General features: G+C 36.4%; 1 protein-coding gene across 4 annotated transcripts in view; it reads right to left on the bottom strand.

Moving 5' to 3' along the window:
- Positions 1-19,139, bottom strand: part of STXBP5 (syntaxin binding protein 5) — a 135,704-nt gene that overhangs the window by 86,355 nt on the left and 30,210 nt on the right. For all 4 annotated transcript variants that reach the window (XM_081945643.1, XM_081945644.1, XM_081945645.1 and 1 more), the window contains exons 3-4: positions 2,620-2,701; positions 1,882-1,982 (exon numbers count right to left, since the gene is read on the bottom strand). In XM_081945643.1, the coding sequence (XP_081801769.1) occupies positions 1,882-1,982; positions 2,620-2,701 (183 nt within the window). The remainder of the gene's footprint in view (positions 1-1,881; positions 1,983-2,619; positions 2,702-19,139) is intronic.

The raw sequence follows: 19,139 nt of genomic DNA, 5'->3' as shown, positions 1-19,139 counted from the left end.
TGTTACAAATAAAGGAGAACAACTAAATCAATTCACAAAAAATCTTTGTGTACTCTCTCCTGTCTAATCCTAAATATGCATTGGCATTAAGGAACAAGCTAAGATTAGGCATCATTGGATTTGGTTACCTGTGAGCCAGGAACCCTCATCACTATCTGTACAATAGATACTGTCTTACTAGTAGGCAGCTAATTATGCAACTACTCCCTATTCTAACAGTGTAATCCTAACAGCAATCACAAAAATGCTATTTGCTCACACAAGCATGTAGTCTACCAACAACCTCACTGACACTAAGCAGTCACCCTAATCCCTTGATTACCTTAATTGTAGAATTGTAGAAGGAAGGTCAAAACAGAGAGTAAACAGTTAATACCTCTTCCTGATCTAATAGTCTAAGATTGAAGAATGAACATTAGCATGAAAAGGAAGGAAATGCCATAACCTCACCAAACATTAACAAGCTGCACTTATTATGTTTTTAATTTTAATCTTTCAACTTTCCATCATTATAGCATATATCCTTTTCCATGTAGATAGGAAAATATGATTAATTTTGTTAAATTTGATCCAGCAGGACCAGAGATTAGACCTTAATGAAGGTATCTCCATTGTTCCCAGCTGTCCAATTCTGATCCCATCAAAAAGGCATAACCTTTTAGCTCAAAAGAACAAACAGAACTGAAGAAGCTTCTTGGATGTGAAGTGAAACATCTTCCTCAAGGAATAAACAAACTCCAATTCCCTTTTGAAAAAGCACTTTTAAGACAACCATGACCTGGATGACTGAGAATCTCCATAGACAAGAACAAACAGTTGATCTGCATTGCCAGGTAGCTTGGAAAAATAGCTTAACACTTTCAGGAGCACAATATTACCCTGAACAGCCAAATTTTGTCAGTCAGTTTGATTGGGAACAATTACAAATATCTAATATATAAACCTGTGTTAGAACTACTTCTAGAATATCGTATAACTGAAAAGGCCTTGACTTCTTGAAAAAAGAATTTTGTCTCCCCACAACTTCAAATTACAAATAAATTAACTGAATATTTGTTTCTGGTAAAAGAGTACTGATATGGTCATACTTTTCAGAATCCAAGAGTTTTCTTCATTAAGAGCTGTTAATCAATGTCACTATCTTTACAATTCTTTCATCTTAGAATGGAATATATAATCCACCTTTCTTTCCATCAGCATTCAAACCAGAGAGATGTTACATATGCTATGGCCTCATGAGGTTTCATATTTCTTCCATGCCCCTTGTTGGGGGTGGAGAAAAAATTCTATTTTTAGACATATGTAGTATTTGTATTCATAATGACCACCAGGAGGCCACACTTGACTGGTTTCATCTTATTTATGATTTATCAGACATATGTAGGTGAGATTTTTTTCCTGTCTACCAGGAATTGAACTCTGGTAGTAAATATAAGTTTTAAATTTTCGGTGTTTTAATACGCACATATTCAAGAGTCATCTAATAGGTTACTTAGTTTTTTTGTTCATCTAAGGCTTAGATTTGTTCACCTAAGGCTCCTGAACTTCCTTATGTACGTAATTGATTTGTGTGTGTATCCCCATGGATTCATACTGGAATTAATACCGTGCATTTTGCTCACAAGACTTAAAAAGAGGGTGGATACACAATCATTTGATGTGATTAAAACATAAAAGCAACAAAATGCGTTTGATTTTTAGAACCAGGGACAAAGAAAGTCACAAAAACAGTGTAAGTAGCTTGTAGACAATCAAGGAACACAATCAGAATTTAATATTTACAACCTAAGGGTTGAGAGTTTTTGAAAAGTCAGCAAGATCATATAACATGAAAACAATATATGTATGAGTGTGTGCATATGTGCATATTTATTTATTTACCTTTCTCTGTTAAATTTCAGGGAATGCAATATAGCTGGTCTTTTCTGACGCAAGTTCCATAAATGTAAGGTATCATCAGCCAAGGCACTCACAAGGGCACCCTTAAAAGAAAAAAATACAGTTAAAATCTATAGAGATTTAGGGACACTGTCTTTTTTTAGGAAGACCAGTTCCATTGTAGCAATTGAAAGATAAAATCAATATATTTGAAGTTATTGGTTTGTAAATACAAAGTGGCAAGATCCATTTCATTTATTTTTGATTATGTCATTTAGAGTCAATAATTTAATATTAGAATCTCATAGTAACTTTGAAAAGAATGTTAGAAAAATGAAGTTCTTCTGATCTCCTTTATTTATATGTTTAAACTGGCAGTGTACAAGTAAAAGTGGCTCTGAATGAGAAAATATGATTTGCCATTTTACCAAGTGTATACACTAACAGAAATTCTTACAACTTATTATCCAATAATTGCTTCAATCAGGCAGAATCATTTGTTCATTTTATCATATATACTGTAATAATTAAACACATATTTAATAATAAAAAACGGTACAAATTGTGGGGTGGGAGGTTTAATCAAGCAAATCAGCAAATTCTTCTTACTTTTTAAAGTATCATTGATAGCAACTAGCCACCCACTACAACAGAACAAGTTTCTGAATTATTTATCTACCAAAACAAAAACAACCCCCTGTTAAAGGAATCAAATACAAGTTATACCACAAGCTTACAAACCTCATTGATCAAAAACTGAAGCTGGATTACTGCAGCACCACTATCATGTTGGCAGTAGCATTCAACTCCAGGTCGACCAAATCTGGCATTAGATTAATTAAGGAACATTATTTGAAAATATAGGAAACTCTTCAAAACTTTACATATTCTTCATCTATTAATTAATTGCTTCTATGATAACAACAGTAGTTACTGGAATCTTTCAATGAACTAATATGGAAAATGAGTATTTCCGTTCTATTTTAATATATAACTAAAATATATTAAGACTTGTTAATTTAAAGACCTCGTTGTCATCAATGAGTCACCAGTTCAGTTTTGGTTTATAAAACTTACACAGTTCTTTCATTTTCTTATATAAAAATGTATAGAATATTGTAGCATATAAAACTGAATAATCATATGGTGTTATTAATATTTCAAAAAGTAATCTCAATCTTACTAATGTGTAGTTAAAATTAATGAAGTTAAAATTCCACTATTATGAAAAGATATGACAAGGAAAGTAGAGGAATATTTAACACTTACTTTTGCACAGACTTTAATATTTTAAAATAAATAATATATTATAAATAATGTAATCACATATTTTATTTAAACTTATTATAATTTTCTGGAAAATGTATGAAAAATTAATTACACAATAGTTTAGCTTCATTTACTAAATCACAGCTTTATAGCAATTAAAAGTTTTCCAGTTCAAAAATTGATTTGGTTAATATCAAACTAGATATAACATCCCTCATATGAAGTATAGATCAGTAAATTTTTTCAGCTTGAAATAGAAGTATAAATAATAAATAATGAAGACTCACAGTGGTAAATATGGAATGAATGTAGAATAATACTAGTAGTTAAAAGCCTTTTGATAATGAAAGAATGGTGCCCAGATAATCTGAATTTATTTCCATTATTAAAATAAAAAAATGAAGAAATTACTTAATTTACTCATAAAATAACAGATTTGCCATTTTAAAAACTAACATATGTTATATCTGGATAGAAATAAGACTGTATTTAATCTGGAGTGTTTGTACAGAATGCAAGCCTAAAGAGAACTCTGAATTAAATCAGAAAGGACACTCCTGGCTATAAATTCTAGTGCTTTAAAAGTGGGTTGCTTCATGCATATGCACTGTACCTTTTTAATACATTTGAGGAATTACAAATTAGTAATTCAAATTTTAGGCTTCATTATTAGGTTTTAATTAAAGGTGATATTAGTATTTTAGAATGACATCCATGGTTTTTTTTAAAAAAAAATTAGGAAGTTTTTTTTTTAACCAAATCCACTTCTTTCTTACACACGAAATGTAGCCTATTCATAAACTAAACAATAGAGAGTCCTTGAATCAATAACAATGTTATCTCAATGACAACTATTTGCTCTCTGATCTGTTCTAAATTAGTAGTTGGTAACATCTACCAAGTTTAGGCACAAAATAATAGTGTTAAGGCTAAATTACCTTTAAAATGCTATTTTAAAAAAGGACTGTAAAACTAAATACTGTATTCCAAATTAAGTTTTACTTCAATATATATTCATACTAGATTTATTGCATCCTCATGTCAATAAAATGGTGTTTAAAAAACCCAAATGTTCATTTAACAATCTATAAAGAAACACAAAAGCAATGATAGGCTGTCAAAGAATTCTGACAAAGGATATCATTCTTCATTGTGGGGAGTCCTCCACTTAACCTATCTGTTTGAAATTACAATGACACTGAATAAAGTTATTTATGACTGCTTTTTACACTTATGACCATTGCAGCATCCCCATGGTCATGTGATCAAAATTCAGCTACTTGGCAAGTGGCTCATATTTATGACAGTTGCATGTGATCACCTTTTGTGACCTTCTGACAAGTGAAGTCGATGGGGAAGCCAGATTACAACTGTGTTACTAATTTAACAACTGCAGTGATGCACTTAACAATTATGGCAAGAAAGGTCATAAATGTCTTGCTTAGCAATGGAAATGTTGGACTCAATTGTGGTCTATGGAGGACTATCTATATACCATTTTTATTTTATTGTGAATATAATATTTCCTTTAGCTCTTAATTGCTAGCAATAGAAATACATACTGTAACACTTGAAATATCGCATACCTACAGATGCCCCAGCTTAAGATTTAAACTGATTCACGGACCAAACTAGAAACAGCTTTAATATTTCATACTAAATCTTTGGCTCGGTTCACTTGTAAAGTTCAGCTGACACTATTTTCTAGCTTTGGCCCCTTGGAACTTGTTTAGTACAAATTCTTCAGGGTGATATTTCAGGTGTTTTGTTGTGTTTCTAATGCATTCTTACAACTTGAATCAGGTTTAATAAAGGTAAAAGCCAGACTGTAGCTTTCAACTTTAGTGTACTTGCTTCTTTTCTCCCCTAATACTCTCAGATAATTATAGATCCTTGTAGAAAACAAATAACAGAAATATTATAAGTAAATTAGAGGGAACTTATTTCTGGATATGTAAGCTGCTAAATTATTAAATTACTTCTACTGAAAAAAATTCTACCATGAGCATAATAATGTTCTAAAGGTAGAAGCTGAATACAGTTGAAAATGCTTATCAATGGTTCTTTTTCAAAGTAGATTTAGGAATTCAGTGAGAATTCACAATCCTGAGCTCTGAACTGACCTATTTTTTTAAATTAAAGTTTCAGATGAGGAAGTAGGAAGTATTCTTCTCACAAATTTACTTCTCACAAAAATCTTCTCACAAAAATCTTCTCACAAATTTACTTCTCACAAAAATCTGATAGGAAATCAAATATCATAGAAGAGAGGAACAGCATTCAAAATTATTTTGATAGGTTAGATAAATAGGCTGAACAGAATACATTTTAACAAGACAAATGCAGGTTAATGCAGTTAGGAAAAAAATCAAATGCAGATATAATACTGCAAAGGCTGTTCTTGGCAAAGACAGAACCATAATATCTCAAGATAGGGAAGATAAGTAATGGTTCTTACCTCACCAAATTCATTTCTGATAAGAATAGAGAATAATTGGCTTTGCAACAGTATTTGTGACATGAATATAGGAATAAAAAACCTGGTTATATAATGAATGTGAGTCAGCAGTGTGATTTGGGTACAAAAGTGGCAAATGCAGTTTCTGGAGATCATGCTTTAAAATGAATTTTAGTCATGTGGAAAAGATTCAGAGAATGATGGTAAAGTTAATCAGGGAACTAGCAACTAATCCTTATGAAGAGATTTAAATAACCATTTAGCCCTAAGAAGGAAAGAATGATGAAGTATATGATATCACATTCTCCAAATACCTGAAGCACTTGGAAAACAATCAAGATCTCTTTCATTCCAGGATGCAGGATATGAAGCAATAGAACTGTTACACAAAAGTAGTTTCCAATTAAATTACCTAGTAGATCAGCGGTTCTCAACCTGTGGGTCGTGACCCCTTTTGGGGTCGAACAACCTTTTCACAGGGATCGCCGAGGAGCCTCCCGCAGAGAGGCTGGCAAGAAGCCGGCCCAAAGGGAAGGAGCAGCTCGGGTTCCCTGCATGACCGAAGGAGATGTGGTGGTGGGAAGTAGGAGCCAGAATAGAGGCAAGGAGGGGGAAAAGAGAGACGCGCCCAGCACAGAGGACGCTGGGAAAGCAGCTCGCTCCGAGTGATGGGAGGTTGATGGGCAGAGCTAGGGAAACCAAAAGATATCATTTCTGAGGCGTAAAACAAGGTGGGGAAAATAAAATAAAATAACAGAACGTGGGACGCACGTACTCTGAGATTCCCTATTAAGACTGTTACCCATGCTTAGTATGGGTTACAGTCTTAATAGGCTTTGGCCCCTCTCCTGCGGCTCCCTGCTGACCCAATCGCGCAATCTGCTCTCCGCCTAAAGAAGGCACGAGCCTCTCTCCTGGGCCAGATGAAGGCGGAAGGGACAACAACTCTCCTCCTGCTGTCGCAACTGTGCAATGAGGTAACTGGGTACACAGTGCAGGAAACACCTCACCGCCAGACTCAGGTAAGCACGAGCCTCGGTCCCCTTCGTGTTGGCTCAGGAAGGAGGAGAATGGGGAGAAGCAGCAGCAGCTGGTTGGGTACAGGGAGGGGAGAGCTCCAGTTCTCCTGCGCTTCACACGGCTCTCCTTGCACAAGGCTTTGGAACTCTTCCCTCTCTGCATCCAGAGATCCCTGCTCCGTCTCTTTCCTGAGTCAAAACGAAGGGGACCGACTGAATCTGGCGCTGAGGAGTCTCCTGCGCAGCAAAGCCAGCTACTCACTTCTCAGTGGCGGCAGCAGAAGGAGTCACTGTCCCATGATCCCGGCCCAGGAGGGTATTTTGCTTGCACGCGCAAGAAAGAGATGAAAAAGAAAAGGGGAGAAAGAGAGAGAGATACAGAGAGAGAGAAATGAAAGAGCTGAAGGGAGAGAATGAGAGAGAGGGAAAAGAGAAGTAAACAATTGGGGAAAGAAAGGAAGAGAAAAGAAAGAAAGAAAATAACTTTCTCAGACCTATGACAAAAGCAATGGCAAGCTAGATCTCTTGCCAAGAAAACTGTAGTTTGCAAGAAGGCACAAATTGGAAGCAAGTCTGATTTTTTAAAAAGAAAATAACAGAGATGGCAAAAAAAAATGCATCTGAAAATAAGATTATATATAATTTTGGATAACGTATTATATTGTCAAACTCAAAAGAAATCAAAATATATATCCTATTGCTGTTAGTACAATCTTGCCAGCTTCTATCAACTGATAGTTCACTTTGAAAAGATTGCAGAGAAGCAATTTCCTACAATTAATAACTTTATTTTGAATTTGCTATTGTATTCAATTAGAAAGAAAGAAAAATAAAGAGGGAAAGGGAAGGAAAGAAAGGAAGAAGAGAAAGGGAGAGGAAAAATAGAGAAAAACAGAAATGAGAGGAAGGGGGAGAGAAGAGAGGGAGACTCTATTCCCACAGAAAACACTGAGCCATGAAACCTTGGTAGGCATGTCCGGGGAGGGGGGGTTGTCATGTGAATGGGTGGGAGTGATGTTGAGTTAGCCACACCCACCCAGGTTTTGTGGCTCCCGGTGTTACATAGTAGCAATGAAAATAATGTTATGGTTGGGGGTCACCACAACATGAGGAACCGTATTAAAGGGTCGCGGCATTAAGAAGGTTGAGAACCACTGTAGTAGATGAATAATGAAAGCAACTTCCTGGAGATTTGATGTATTTGCAGTTATTGCTGGACATGTTTAAATTGAGGTTGGACAAATCTCTGGAAAAGTTGCTTTCATTTACGTCCCTGGACTGATAATCGCTGAATCCACTGGCCCAATGACTTTTCCTATACTAAGATTTCAATTAACTAATTGGACAAACTTGTAAAGTTTATTTAACCATTGAATACTACTTTTCCAATGTATATTGACTGCTAGGTACTTCAGCAATGGTTAAGTTTGAAGTGGTATAAAGTCCAATAAATGAATAAACAAACAAATAAATCATTAAATAGCTGAAGAGAACAGTAATTATTAAACAGGAAACATTCATTCAGTTTTTAAGAATACATAATTATCATAAATATTCTCACATAATTTAACACCTTCCTAAATTTAAAAGTAAAAATTATTATGACTATTACTAAGCAATATGCAGGTATTATATGTCACAGAAATTTCAAATTACAATTACTATTACTAACAAACACAACCAATTATAATTCCTTCCATATACCTCCTGCTTTTCAACAGCAGAAAATTGCACTCATTCATTATTTATATTAAGCACAATGTATAGTTTATTTATTCATTCAAATCTGTTTTGTTTTCCTGAATGGATCTTACTTTAGTTTTGTCTCAATGTTATATTAAAAATGTAAAACAGTACACAAACTAGCTGTTCTAAAACAAGTTCTACATAGACATCAGACAGATAACTACATTACCATCAAAATCAATATATTTACTGAAAAAAACACTATTGAATGTTCTCTATGTATACAATACATTCTATTTCTAACTTCAATACCTCTAAAAAAATTCAGATAGGCTTTTAAAGAACTTTTTAAAATTACTGGTATGCCAAGTTATTTTTCTCAGTGCAACATTGAAATTAGAAGGTGTCCCCCTAGAACAGTGATGACGAACCTTTTTTGGCTCGCGTGCCACAAGTGGGGGGAGCGCACGGGGGTCGTGTGCAGGCGTGCCACGCCCATAATGCAATGCGCGACCCCCCCAGTGTGCATGCGCACACTACAGACGCGACCCCCCATTTTTACATGCTTTTTTTGCCCTTCCCAGGCTCCAGATGTTTTATAGGAGCCTGGGGAGGGCAAAAAGAGCCTCCCCCGCTCCCCCAGTTTGCTCGGAGGGTCGTTTTAAGCGTTCTGAAGGTGTCAGGGAAGCCTCCGGACGGTCCCTGAAGCCTCCGGAGGGCCTCCGAGGTGCGGGGAAGGCTCTTTTCGCCCTCCCCAGGCTCCTATAAAGCCTCTGGAGCCTGGGGAGGGTGAAAAATGGTTTTAAAAAAGGGTGAACTCAGCTGAGTCAGCTCACGTGCCCTGACAAATTGCTCCACGTGCCACCTGTGGCACGCGTGCCATAGGTTCGCCATCACTGCCCTAGAACAAAATGAAAACCATGGCCAACAGTGGTATTTACCTGGATCAGAATTAAACTGACAATCATCAACACCACTAGAAAGAAAACAAATCCAAGTGGTGGAGCAGTTTTATAGGTAAACTGCAAACTAGGAATTTTCAATGAAGCAACTGCTAACTTCTGGCATATACTATATCGAGGTAAGGAAAGAATTAAGCCAAAGACCGATGATACAGAGCCACAAAGTGAACATTGTCAAACTTTTAAAATGTATTGACCTTTTAGACAAAATCAGAGTAGTATCTACTTATCCTATGGGCCTTCACTAGAATCAGAATATTCTCTCCTCAGCAGTTTTAGAAGGAAGATTTAATAATATCTAAGTTATTTAAGTGATGATGCCCTTCTAAATGTAAGGAGATCGAGTGAACTAACATGTGATTTTTGTGATGTAAAGTTTATTCTGACCTCTGCTTAAGGCTAATGTAAGCCCTTTATTAACAGAGATTCCAGGTTACAAAGGGAAATTTTATTTTCACTGCCTAGAAGATCAAAAACTAAAGCTAAATATATACTGTTACAAAAGACATTTTTTGAAGAACTTGTATTATTTTAGGACAGTTGAATTATTGTAACTATCTTCTACAGCACTGTCATGTTCTGCCTGTATTTTCTTAAGGTATTGCTAATCTAAGGCTATAATGAAGTATAAATATACAACACAAAATTTTTCCAAAAATGTATGGGTTTGGATTTGGACAAATGGAATACACAGAATACTAAATATTAAGAATCTCATTAGCAAACTAGCCACACTGTATGACACTTTACCCAAAATGTTATTAATGCCTTATTCCAGAAAAGACCATTATTACTTTTCAGCACAAATCTGCAGGGTACGTAAAAAATGTTTTGTTACTATGATTATTGTCACATAACAGTAATATTCAGCAAAAAGTAAAACCTTCTGGTTTAATCATGATTTTCTCTTATTGTACATAAATATTTAATTTTTTTCCTTGGCATACATCTTTTTTTACAGTTCTATTGCAGGACTAAAGCCTGAATTCAATGGCATATAAGCACTAGTAGAGATAAAGAGCCAGTTTGGCACAGACGTTAAGGCATCAAGCTAGAAACCAGGAGACTGATTTTTAATCCCATTTTTGGCACAAAACTAGTTGGGTGACCAACTAGTTGGTTTCAGTCAGTCACTCTTCAGCTCTAGGAAGTAGGCAATAGCAAGCCATTTCTGAAAACTGCAGGGACTAATCCAGGCAGTCTCCAGGAGTTAACACTGACTAGGAAGTTCACCCCCATTGTATGGCACTCAGGAGTTGAATTTGAGTCTTAACTATTGAGCCATTGTGTTCCCCATCAAGTTGTTGATGTCAAAGCAGTCTAAGGCAAATCACACAGGCAAAATTGCCCTGTCTGCTATTTAAAACCCTTCACAAAATTCTGCTTTGAAAACATACTTTCGAAGGATCAATACATGTATGTACAACGTTTTTAAAAGCTTTGTTTTCTTTCATGTAAAAAGGACTAACCAGATTTACGACTGACAGATTTGTCCTCAAAAAGAGTAAACCTTGTGATTAGCCACTAACCCTAACATTTTGAACAATAAAGATAGAAAGTCTGAGAAAGAAGTCTTATATCTTACCTTACATTTTGTATCTCCCATCACTGAAAATAATAATTGTTATGACTGCCTTACCTGGCTATCTAAAACTGTATTTTATTTTAAGAAAAAAAGCAAAATAACTCATTATATTAGAATTTTATTCACCTCAATTTACTACCATCCTCAGTTCCAACAGAAACTTCTACACATTTTGAAGGAACTACCATCCCTTTCTGAAAATACCATACATACTGCTCACTGGAAAATCAACACAATCAATGTTATTAATAAAAAATAAGAGGTAGTGTACTTTTAAAAGTCTTCTCTTAATAATGGTGGCCTATAAATAAAAAAACAAGTTTGAAAAAATATATTAAAAGCATGTTATTTAAAAATCCCTGCATCTATTTCTATTTCTCATTTCCTATAAATATTGTCCCATTGTAAGTGTTTATATTTTTCCTAAAAAAACTGGTGCAAAACTGTTTTTCAGATTCCACTCCAAAATAATGTTAGGTCTGAGTGGATTTCCCAAAAAATGAGTCTTATAAGGCATTTAAAATAGTTCTTAATATATTTCTGTACTTCTAATAGCACAATCAGGAAGAAAGAATATACAAGACAGAAAAATCTTAAATGTTCGTTAAGAACAAAAATGTTCTTAAATGTTAAAACTGAATAATATTTTTAAAAATGACTTTAGATTAATGCTGCATATAAAACAATTTTAACCGTTACTGGAATGATCATTAATAATAGCAGCCAATATAAGATTTATAAACAATTAGTAAAAGTTCCTATCAACTTTTAAAAAACTCATCCTTGTTGTGATGAACAGATAATTCCAATATTTTAAATCCTTACCTTAAGTGAACTCCAAACTTCCAATGTAATATAAACCCATCAACCGAATTATAACCCATAACATTTACAAGGTTGAATTAAGCCCTGTATCAGATTCATTGTTCAAATATTAAGTTACTAATGAGTAACAAACATCTTATGGCCATAACAAGAAGAAAGTATGGAGAAGCAGCTCAGATAGACACTTCTCTGGTACACGTGGGTATAGAAAGGAGAGAATGTATAGCATAATCAGATTTGCAAGATTTTGTTATTATAGCTATTCTCAATACAGTAATCTCATCTTTTCTTTGGAAAAAAGTTGATTCTTGGTCTGATCTACCTGGTAAGTAAGAAGCATAAAGTATCATGGCAGCTGTTATCATATAGTAAGCCAATTTCTTATATTTTGTGTGTGTGTTGGGGGCAGAGGTGGGTTCCTATTGGTTCAGCCGAACTGGTAGTAACTTGGCGGCCTGGGTCGCTATAACCGGAAGTGACCCAGACCTGCCACACCCCCAAACCGGTTCTCTTGGCATCTTGTTTTTGCCTTCTGCGCATGCGCAGAGCAATTTTTGTAAACCAGAAGTAGTGGCAGCCAGAACTCATCCCTGATTGAGGGTTTATTAGTAGTAATGCTTAAGGGAGTAACAGCCGGCAGGAAAGTCAAATCAACATTTAAGAGTTGTGAAAAGGAGGAGCCAATGTCGCTACGAGACGGATATGCAATCTCAAAGCTCTGAGATCGCTGCTGAAACTTTTATCGTTGGGACCTAAACCGTCCCGTAGAGACAGTGAACGGGAAGAATACATCCTGTTGATCTCAGGGACATTGCAAAGTCCCTGATCGACCCAGGAGAAGTTCTTCTAGCTGGCGATAAAAGCACAGCCCCTAGGCTGATGAAGTTGGGACGGCTCCGAATGGAAGGAAACGGAAAGAGAAAGTGTTTACAGCTGGTGAGGAATTTTTACCGTTTTAAAAGAGACTGCCTATAAAAAACTTAAATTAATTTAAATCTGAGAACAGAAGAAATAAGCGGCGGAATTAAGCTTTGAATGGTTTTGGTCAGTGTGTTATCTTGCTCTTAAATGCTATTTTTATGGATGGAATTTATGCAAGCCTTTTAAAACGAATGAATTAAGTTTTCTTCTTCTATCTTTTTTTATTATTATTTTTGCAACCTATGGACTAAAATTCTCCTTCCTCATTACTACGTGTGTTTTCCTCTTTTTCTCCTCTATTTTACTCAAGAATTTGATTTTGATTTTTTTTATTTGGAATATAAAAAAGAAAAGAAAAGAAGGAAACAAAGAGAATTCTAACAACAGAGGGAAAGTTAGTGCTGCTGCTCGGAGGCTGGAGGCTTGTGTATTGGAAACAAAGCACTTTTACTTTCCTCACTGAACAGTCTGGCTTGGCAATTCAAAGTCTCACAGTTTATTTATAGAGAGTGATAAGAACCAAAGGACAAATTCTTTACACAGGTGTCCTTTTGAACTATATTTCTAACCAGAGAAAGTGAAAAAAAGATTTCACTGTGAATTTATGTTTAACCTTGTAAAAATCCTTCAAGCCAGAGCAGCAGTATTTGTCAGCTGGAAATTACGGCACAACTTCAACAGCAGAAAGAAGCTTTAAGTTTGCAAAATATGTTTGAAATTCAGAAATTATCAAACACATATGAGAGGACGGAGAAGAAGTTGGAAAATCTAGAGCATCTAACAGTAAAATATGATGAAGAAATTGGAGATTATCAAGATGAAGATCAAAATATGATGAAGAAATTGGAGTTTATCAAGTGGAAAAAGTGGAAGTTAGAGTCCTAAAAACCAAAGAGAAAAATGACCACAAAGAAATCAAATCTGCTGATATCTATGGTGATTGGTTTGTGTCAGGAAATGGAAAGAATGGAATATAGAAAGAGGAATTAAATGGAGGGGAACTCTACCCCAGATGGCAAGGTACAGAAGAAGAAAAAACGAAAGAATTTATGGATTTAAAGAGAGAAATTTTATTAGCAACATCATTGATAACACCACTGACAATTAAAGATAAGCTGATCAAGGAAACAGAAGAAGGGCATCGAAATTAGAAATGAGAGACTCAATAAACAATGAGTTGCAAAGAGGAGTCCATACAAATTTGATTAAGGAGATGATTAGAGGACTGATACCACAAATGGCAGAAGACATGAGATTGTTTTGCTACTGGAAAGATACAGGTTGATAGATGAAAGTGTATAATCTAAAACTAGTTAAATTTAGTGAAATTTAGTGACAATAGTTATGGTTAAATAATCAACCCGTAATGATAATAATGTATACATATGCATTGGTATGACAAGTAGTAATTGGATATGAATTTATTATTTGGTTATATATAAAGGTTAATAAAAAAGAACTAAGTTGAATTTAGCTAAGTTTTGATTATTGGAGGGGGAATGCTTTGATAATGGATAAATGAAGGAGGGGTAATGATAACAATGTATGTATGTATGTATGTATGTATGTATGTATGTATGTATGTATGTATGTGCTTGAAGATGGCAGGTGAGATCCTGCCGAAACGTTGCAAAGACAATCTCAACCTTACACGGGAAAAGACCCGAATACAACAAAACGAGCATACCTACACCCGTGAAAATCTACGAAAACAAATATATATATTTATAAGGAACATAAGGAAATTGGATGTAAATTGTAAACAGTGATTTGGAAAGGAGGATTAGAAATTTTTGTTACTAAATATTATTGATGTTTAGTCAGAATAGGCCATAAGGATATAGTGTTATTGGAGGATATTAGAAATAACAAATGAAATGCCAGTACGTGGTCAGATTTTAAATCTTGGTACATTTTATGATGAAGGACGTTTAAACATTTATAGTCAAATAAAATGGAGGTATGAGGATGGTAATATGTATAAAAATATCTGATTTAAAATACTTGAGTTAATATGAATTTTGTGATGACAGTGGAAGAGATGCATAAAAGCTTTTTGTAACCTTTCTACAGTATGAAGAAGGAGGATTCTTTGTGTTGTGTTTATTTTGAAAATTTAAAATAAAAAAACTTTTAATTAACATTTAAGAGTTGTTTCTTTCTGTTCTGCATCATCTTTCAAAATTGATGAACTTTATAATACTGCTCTGATTATTGGATTTCCAACCATTTTTTGATTATGAAGGATTTATTATAGCAATCAGCATTGAAAAGTGTACCTGTGATAAAACAACTGTTTTCTCTAACTTCAATATTCAGAATAAATCCTTTAATCTGCCTATTTTTGCAAATCAATTATCATTTTTAAATCAATCATACATTTGAAAAATAATTTGACTTTCTTAGTTTCTAAATAATATTTCAACAGGCATCCATACTATAGGTCTAGGACTTTTTGGAGTGCTTTAAGATGTAAATTTTTCTGGTTAAAATATGTATCCATTATATATAAAATACATTATAATTTTCTACATTACCCATATGTAGCTAGATTTTCAAGAACTATGTATTTCAAGGGTATTTGAGTATTTCTTCCACAAGAGTTTTGCCAAACTCTAGGGTTTGGCAAAAAGCTGCCAACTGACCAGAGGTTCCAGAAATTGTTTTTTTAATTTACTGGTTCAAAGATCTGAAAAGGTTTGAAAACCCTTACTCTAGTAAATATGTTCCCGAGTTTCAAGGACCATACCTGTAAGGAAGTCAAATCAATGAGCAAAACAACCACGGGCCCTCTTTTAATTGAACATAGACCCTTGAATTATAGGTATGAAAGAGTGTTTAGCTTTAAAAATGTGAAAGTAAGGAAGGATAAGTAAATAAAATAATAATAAAGGACTTTACTTTTGTAAGTCATGAGGTACAAGTAATATTGAAATTTATTTGCTGTCAACTTCGAAACAGATCAGGCCTGTCACAGCCATCTTGCTGTTTCTCAGGTTGCCACACAGTATGAGAGCGGGGAGAGGATTGGAATGGACCAGACAAAACAACTTATTCCCATGGGAACCAAGGTCATCCCAACAGGTGCTGGCCAGAGACTGGAAGAGATTACCAAGACGCCAGAACACCTGTGACAATGAGGGAGGGAGTTATCTATTATTTAATTATACTGAAAATGTGGGAAATAGTTAGCACTGGTTTTGTTTTCATTCATGCCAATATGATGTACTCAATAAAATGGTTCTTTGAGAAAGCTGCACGTCTCAGAGTGCTGAATTGGTTGAGTTCATTAGTCGGAACCTTGACATTTGCCTCTTGTTAATGGGTATATGTAGAACTTCATATATTGTTTTGTAGAAAATTAAGTATTTATTTTAATTTGCTTGAAGAAATGCAGAAGAGTGGATCAAGGATTGCTAATACCCAACCCTATCCATCCACACATACTCTTGCATTCTATACAATGTTTATCTGTGAACCTTAATTTTAATGGCTCAGCAGTTTAGGGAGTTAGTAGCACTTTAATGAAAGCTACAGAAACATATCACATAAAGTCTATTCAGATATTATATTTGACTTAGTCATTTAGGTGCTATATTATTGTTTTGAACATATACATGATGCTTCCACACAGAGTGTTTCCAATTAAAAAACACTGTGCAGCAACTCAGTCTTCTTTCCTCCTTACAAACTTTTTATGCAAAAGGAAAGAGATATAAGTAATAAGGTGGCACAAGAGGGCAGAGGTGGGTTGCTCTTGGTTCAGCCGAACCAGTAGTGGTATTTTGGCCTGGGTCGCAGAACCAGCAGTGACCCAGGTTGGCTATCTACCCGAACCGGTTTCCCAGTTGCCGCTGCCAGTATGTTGTTGCATGCGTGTGCGTAGTTCACTGTAAATTGTTTTGCGCATGCACAAAGGGTACACGAAGCGAACTAGTAGTAAAACTGCGAGCAACCCACCTCTGCAAGAGGGACAGAAAAAGAAGATAAAATGTTGCCCATAATATTTTAGATTAGCATGCAATAAACTTTGAAATCAGAAAGCCCAAAAAATAATTAAGAACCCTATAATCTGAAGGCACTCTACAAACCTGAAATCAAACAGATCTGCTAAAAGCTTACCTAGTATTCTATACTATGATGAATGAACCAGGAAATCAAAAAGAACTTCAGAGAAATAAAGTTTGAACATATTTACTTCTTTCCAAAACCAGATTTATTGGCTCTTCTTAATTATTAATCAATAACCTTGTTTTTAGGAGAACAACAAATTATTTATCTCCAACCTATATAGTTTGAATGCAAGAGAGTGCAGAAGAATCTTGATCAGCTTCAACAATTGGCTCTGTACCCTCAGAACCGGTTCTTGTGACTTATCCTTACATACATCTCCATTTTGTAGTACACAAAAACAGTAACAATTATCCAGCATACCTAATATGAAGGATTTTTTGAAAATGCATTTATTGTGAAACAATAGTGCCATTATTTCATTGCCATATAAATAAACTTCAGAAAATCAGTACTGTAGGTATCAAAACAAACAGTGGTTTTAATTGTAGCACTAGGAACCCTCTAACAGAAAAGAATCCAAGTTATGTGTATGGGACAACTAAAAAATGGACTAGTGAGGCAAAGGAAAAAAGATGGAGGTAAAGGGGAAGATACCTAATTAGAAAATTTTACGGTGGAAATATACTCCTCTCAGAAGCTGAAAAAGAGAAAAGTTTCAGATAAATTATATTCAAAATAATTTGATATAATGGAAGGAAGTGCCTCATGCTGACTCGGAAACGTACATTCCATCTACCAAACAACTTACCTACCTAGTTATCAAGACCAGCGTGACATGGTAGTAACATCACTGGTGGGGTGATTTGGGGCCTTTCGGGGGGAGTTACTTTTTGTCCTTAAAAAAAGGGCCAGTATGCACATATTGAAGATTAATTTGTAAAAGAAATAGAGAAATGGAAAAATGGGCATTGGTCTTACCTGAGGTGCCTGTTCTCTGAGAGGTGGAGATAGCATCCAGGAATAGATTAACTCCGTCTGTCATCCAATCGGACAGAGCCTGCAAGATGTGATGACATGCCACTTCTGGTAGCTCCTCCCACCTTTTGACGAAGGCATCACTGCAGACTTACGTGTGATGGTGAAGAAATATCTCCTCTGGGACCCAGAGCCGAACACCTATCCGGGTGGGGCTGGATGCTATCTCTACGTCCCAGAGAACGGGCATCTCAGGTAAGACCAATGGCCATTCTCCATAGTGGTGGAGATAGCATCCAGGAATGGGACATACCAAAGCCTGGCTTGTCCTTACGGGTGGGCTGTTGTGTGGGCCGAAGTACCCTGAGCAGTGTGTACTCCCTGCAGAATCCGCCTACCAAATGCAGCCTCCACCAAGGCGTAGCTGTCCAACTTGCAACGGTGGATAAAGGGAGACAGAGAGACCCAGGTGGCGGCTCGACAGATCTGTTCAATCGAGGCCTGCATTGCCCATACTGCAGTCGTGGCCGCACTCCTGGTACAGTGGGCGGTAATATGTCTAGGCGATGGTAATGCCTGTAACTCATAGGCTTTTGCAATGCAGGCCCTGATCCAATGCCTCAGAGAAGACGGGGTCACCTTGTTGCTTACCTTGTTGCCCATTGTGACCAGTTGAAAGGAGACGAACAAGGATTCTGTGCGTCTCAGAGAAGAGGTCCTCCTGATGTAAATGCAGAGGGCTCTCTGCACATCCAGCGTTTGCCACTTCCGCTCCAGGCGATGGACTGGTTCAGGGCACAAGTTGGGCAGCACAAGCTCCTGGGCTCAGTGAAACTATGTGTTTACCTTCAGGACGAAGGATAGGCCCAGCCGCAACACCAACCTTTCAGAATGGAACACACAGAGGTCTTGCCTCACCAATAGGGCTGCCAGTTCCGATACCCGCCTGGCCGATGTGATGGCCACCAGGAACACCACCTTAAAGGTAAGGTGGCATAGACAGTAGTCCTCAAGGGTTCAAAGGGCCCCCCTGTGAGGAAGTTCAGTACTTTGGTCAAGTCCCAAGTTGGATATCTGTGAACAACCAGGAATCTGAGGTTGGTGGCGCCCTGTAAGAACCGTCAGATCAAAGGATGGTGGGCCAGAGATTCCAGTGAGCAACATGTCAAAACAGAAGACAGAGCTGCCACGTGCATCCTGAGAGTATTAGGGGATATTCCACTATCAAGTCCCTCCTTCAGAAAATCCAGGACTTGAGGAATGGAAACCTCTGTAGGTGCAAGATCCTTACTTGAGCACCAACAGCAAAAGGCCCTCCAGGTGGCGCCGTATTTGCCATTGGTCGAAGACTGTCGTGATGCCTGGATCATCCTGATGACCCTCGTGGATAGATTGTCCTTGCTCAGGACCCTCTGCTCAATCGGCAGGCAGTCAACTGGGGCCACTGAGGGTCCAGGTGTACCAGAGACCCATGGCTGAGAGAGATCCTGGTTGGAGGGATCCTCCAAGGTGGAGTCATGGACAGCCTCATCAGGTCTGCGAACCAA

Source organism: Natrix helvetica, assembly GCF_964273705.1.
Source record: "Natrix helvetica genome assembly, chromosome: 2".
In the NCBI taxonomy this organism is placed as follows: Eukaryota; Metazoa; Chordata; class Lepidosauria; order Squamata; family Natricidae; genus Natrix; species Natrix helvetica.
This window is presented reverse-complemented; position numbering and strand designations above follow the sequence as displayed.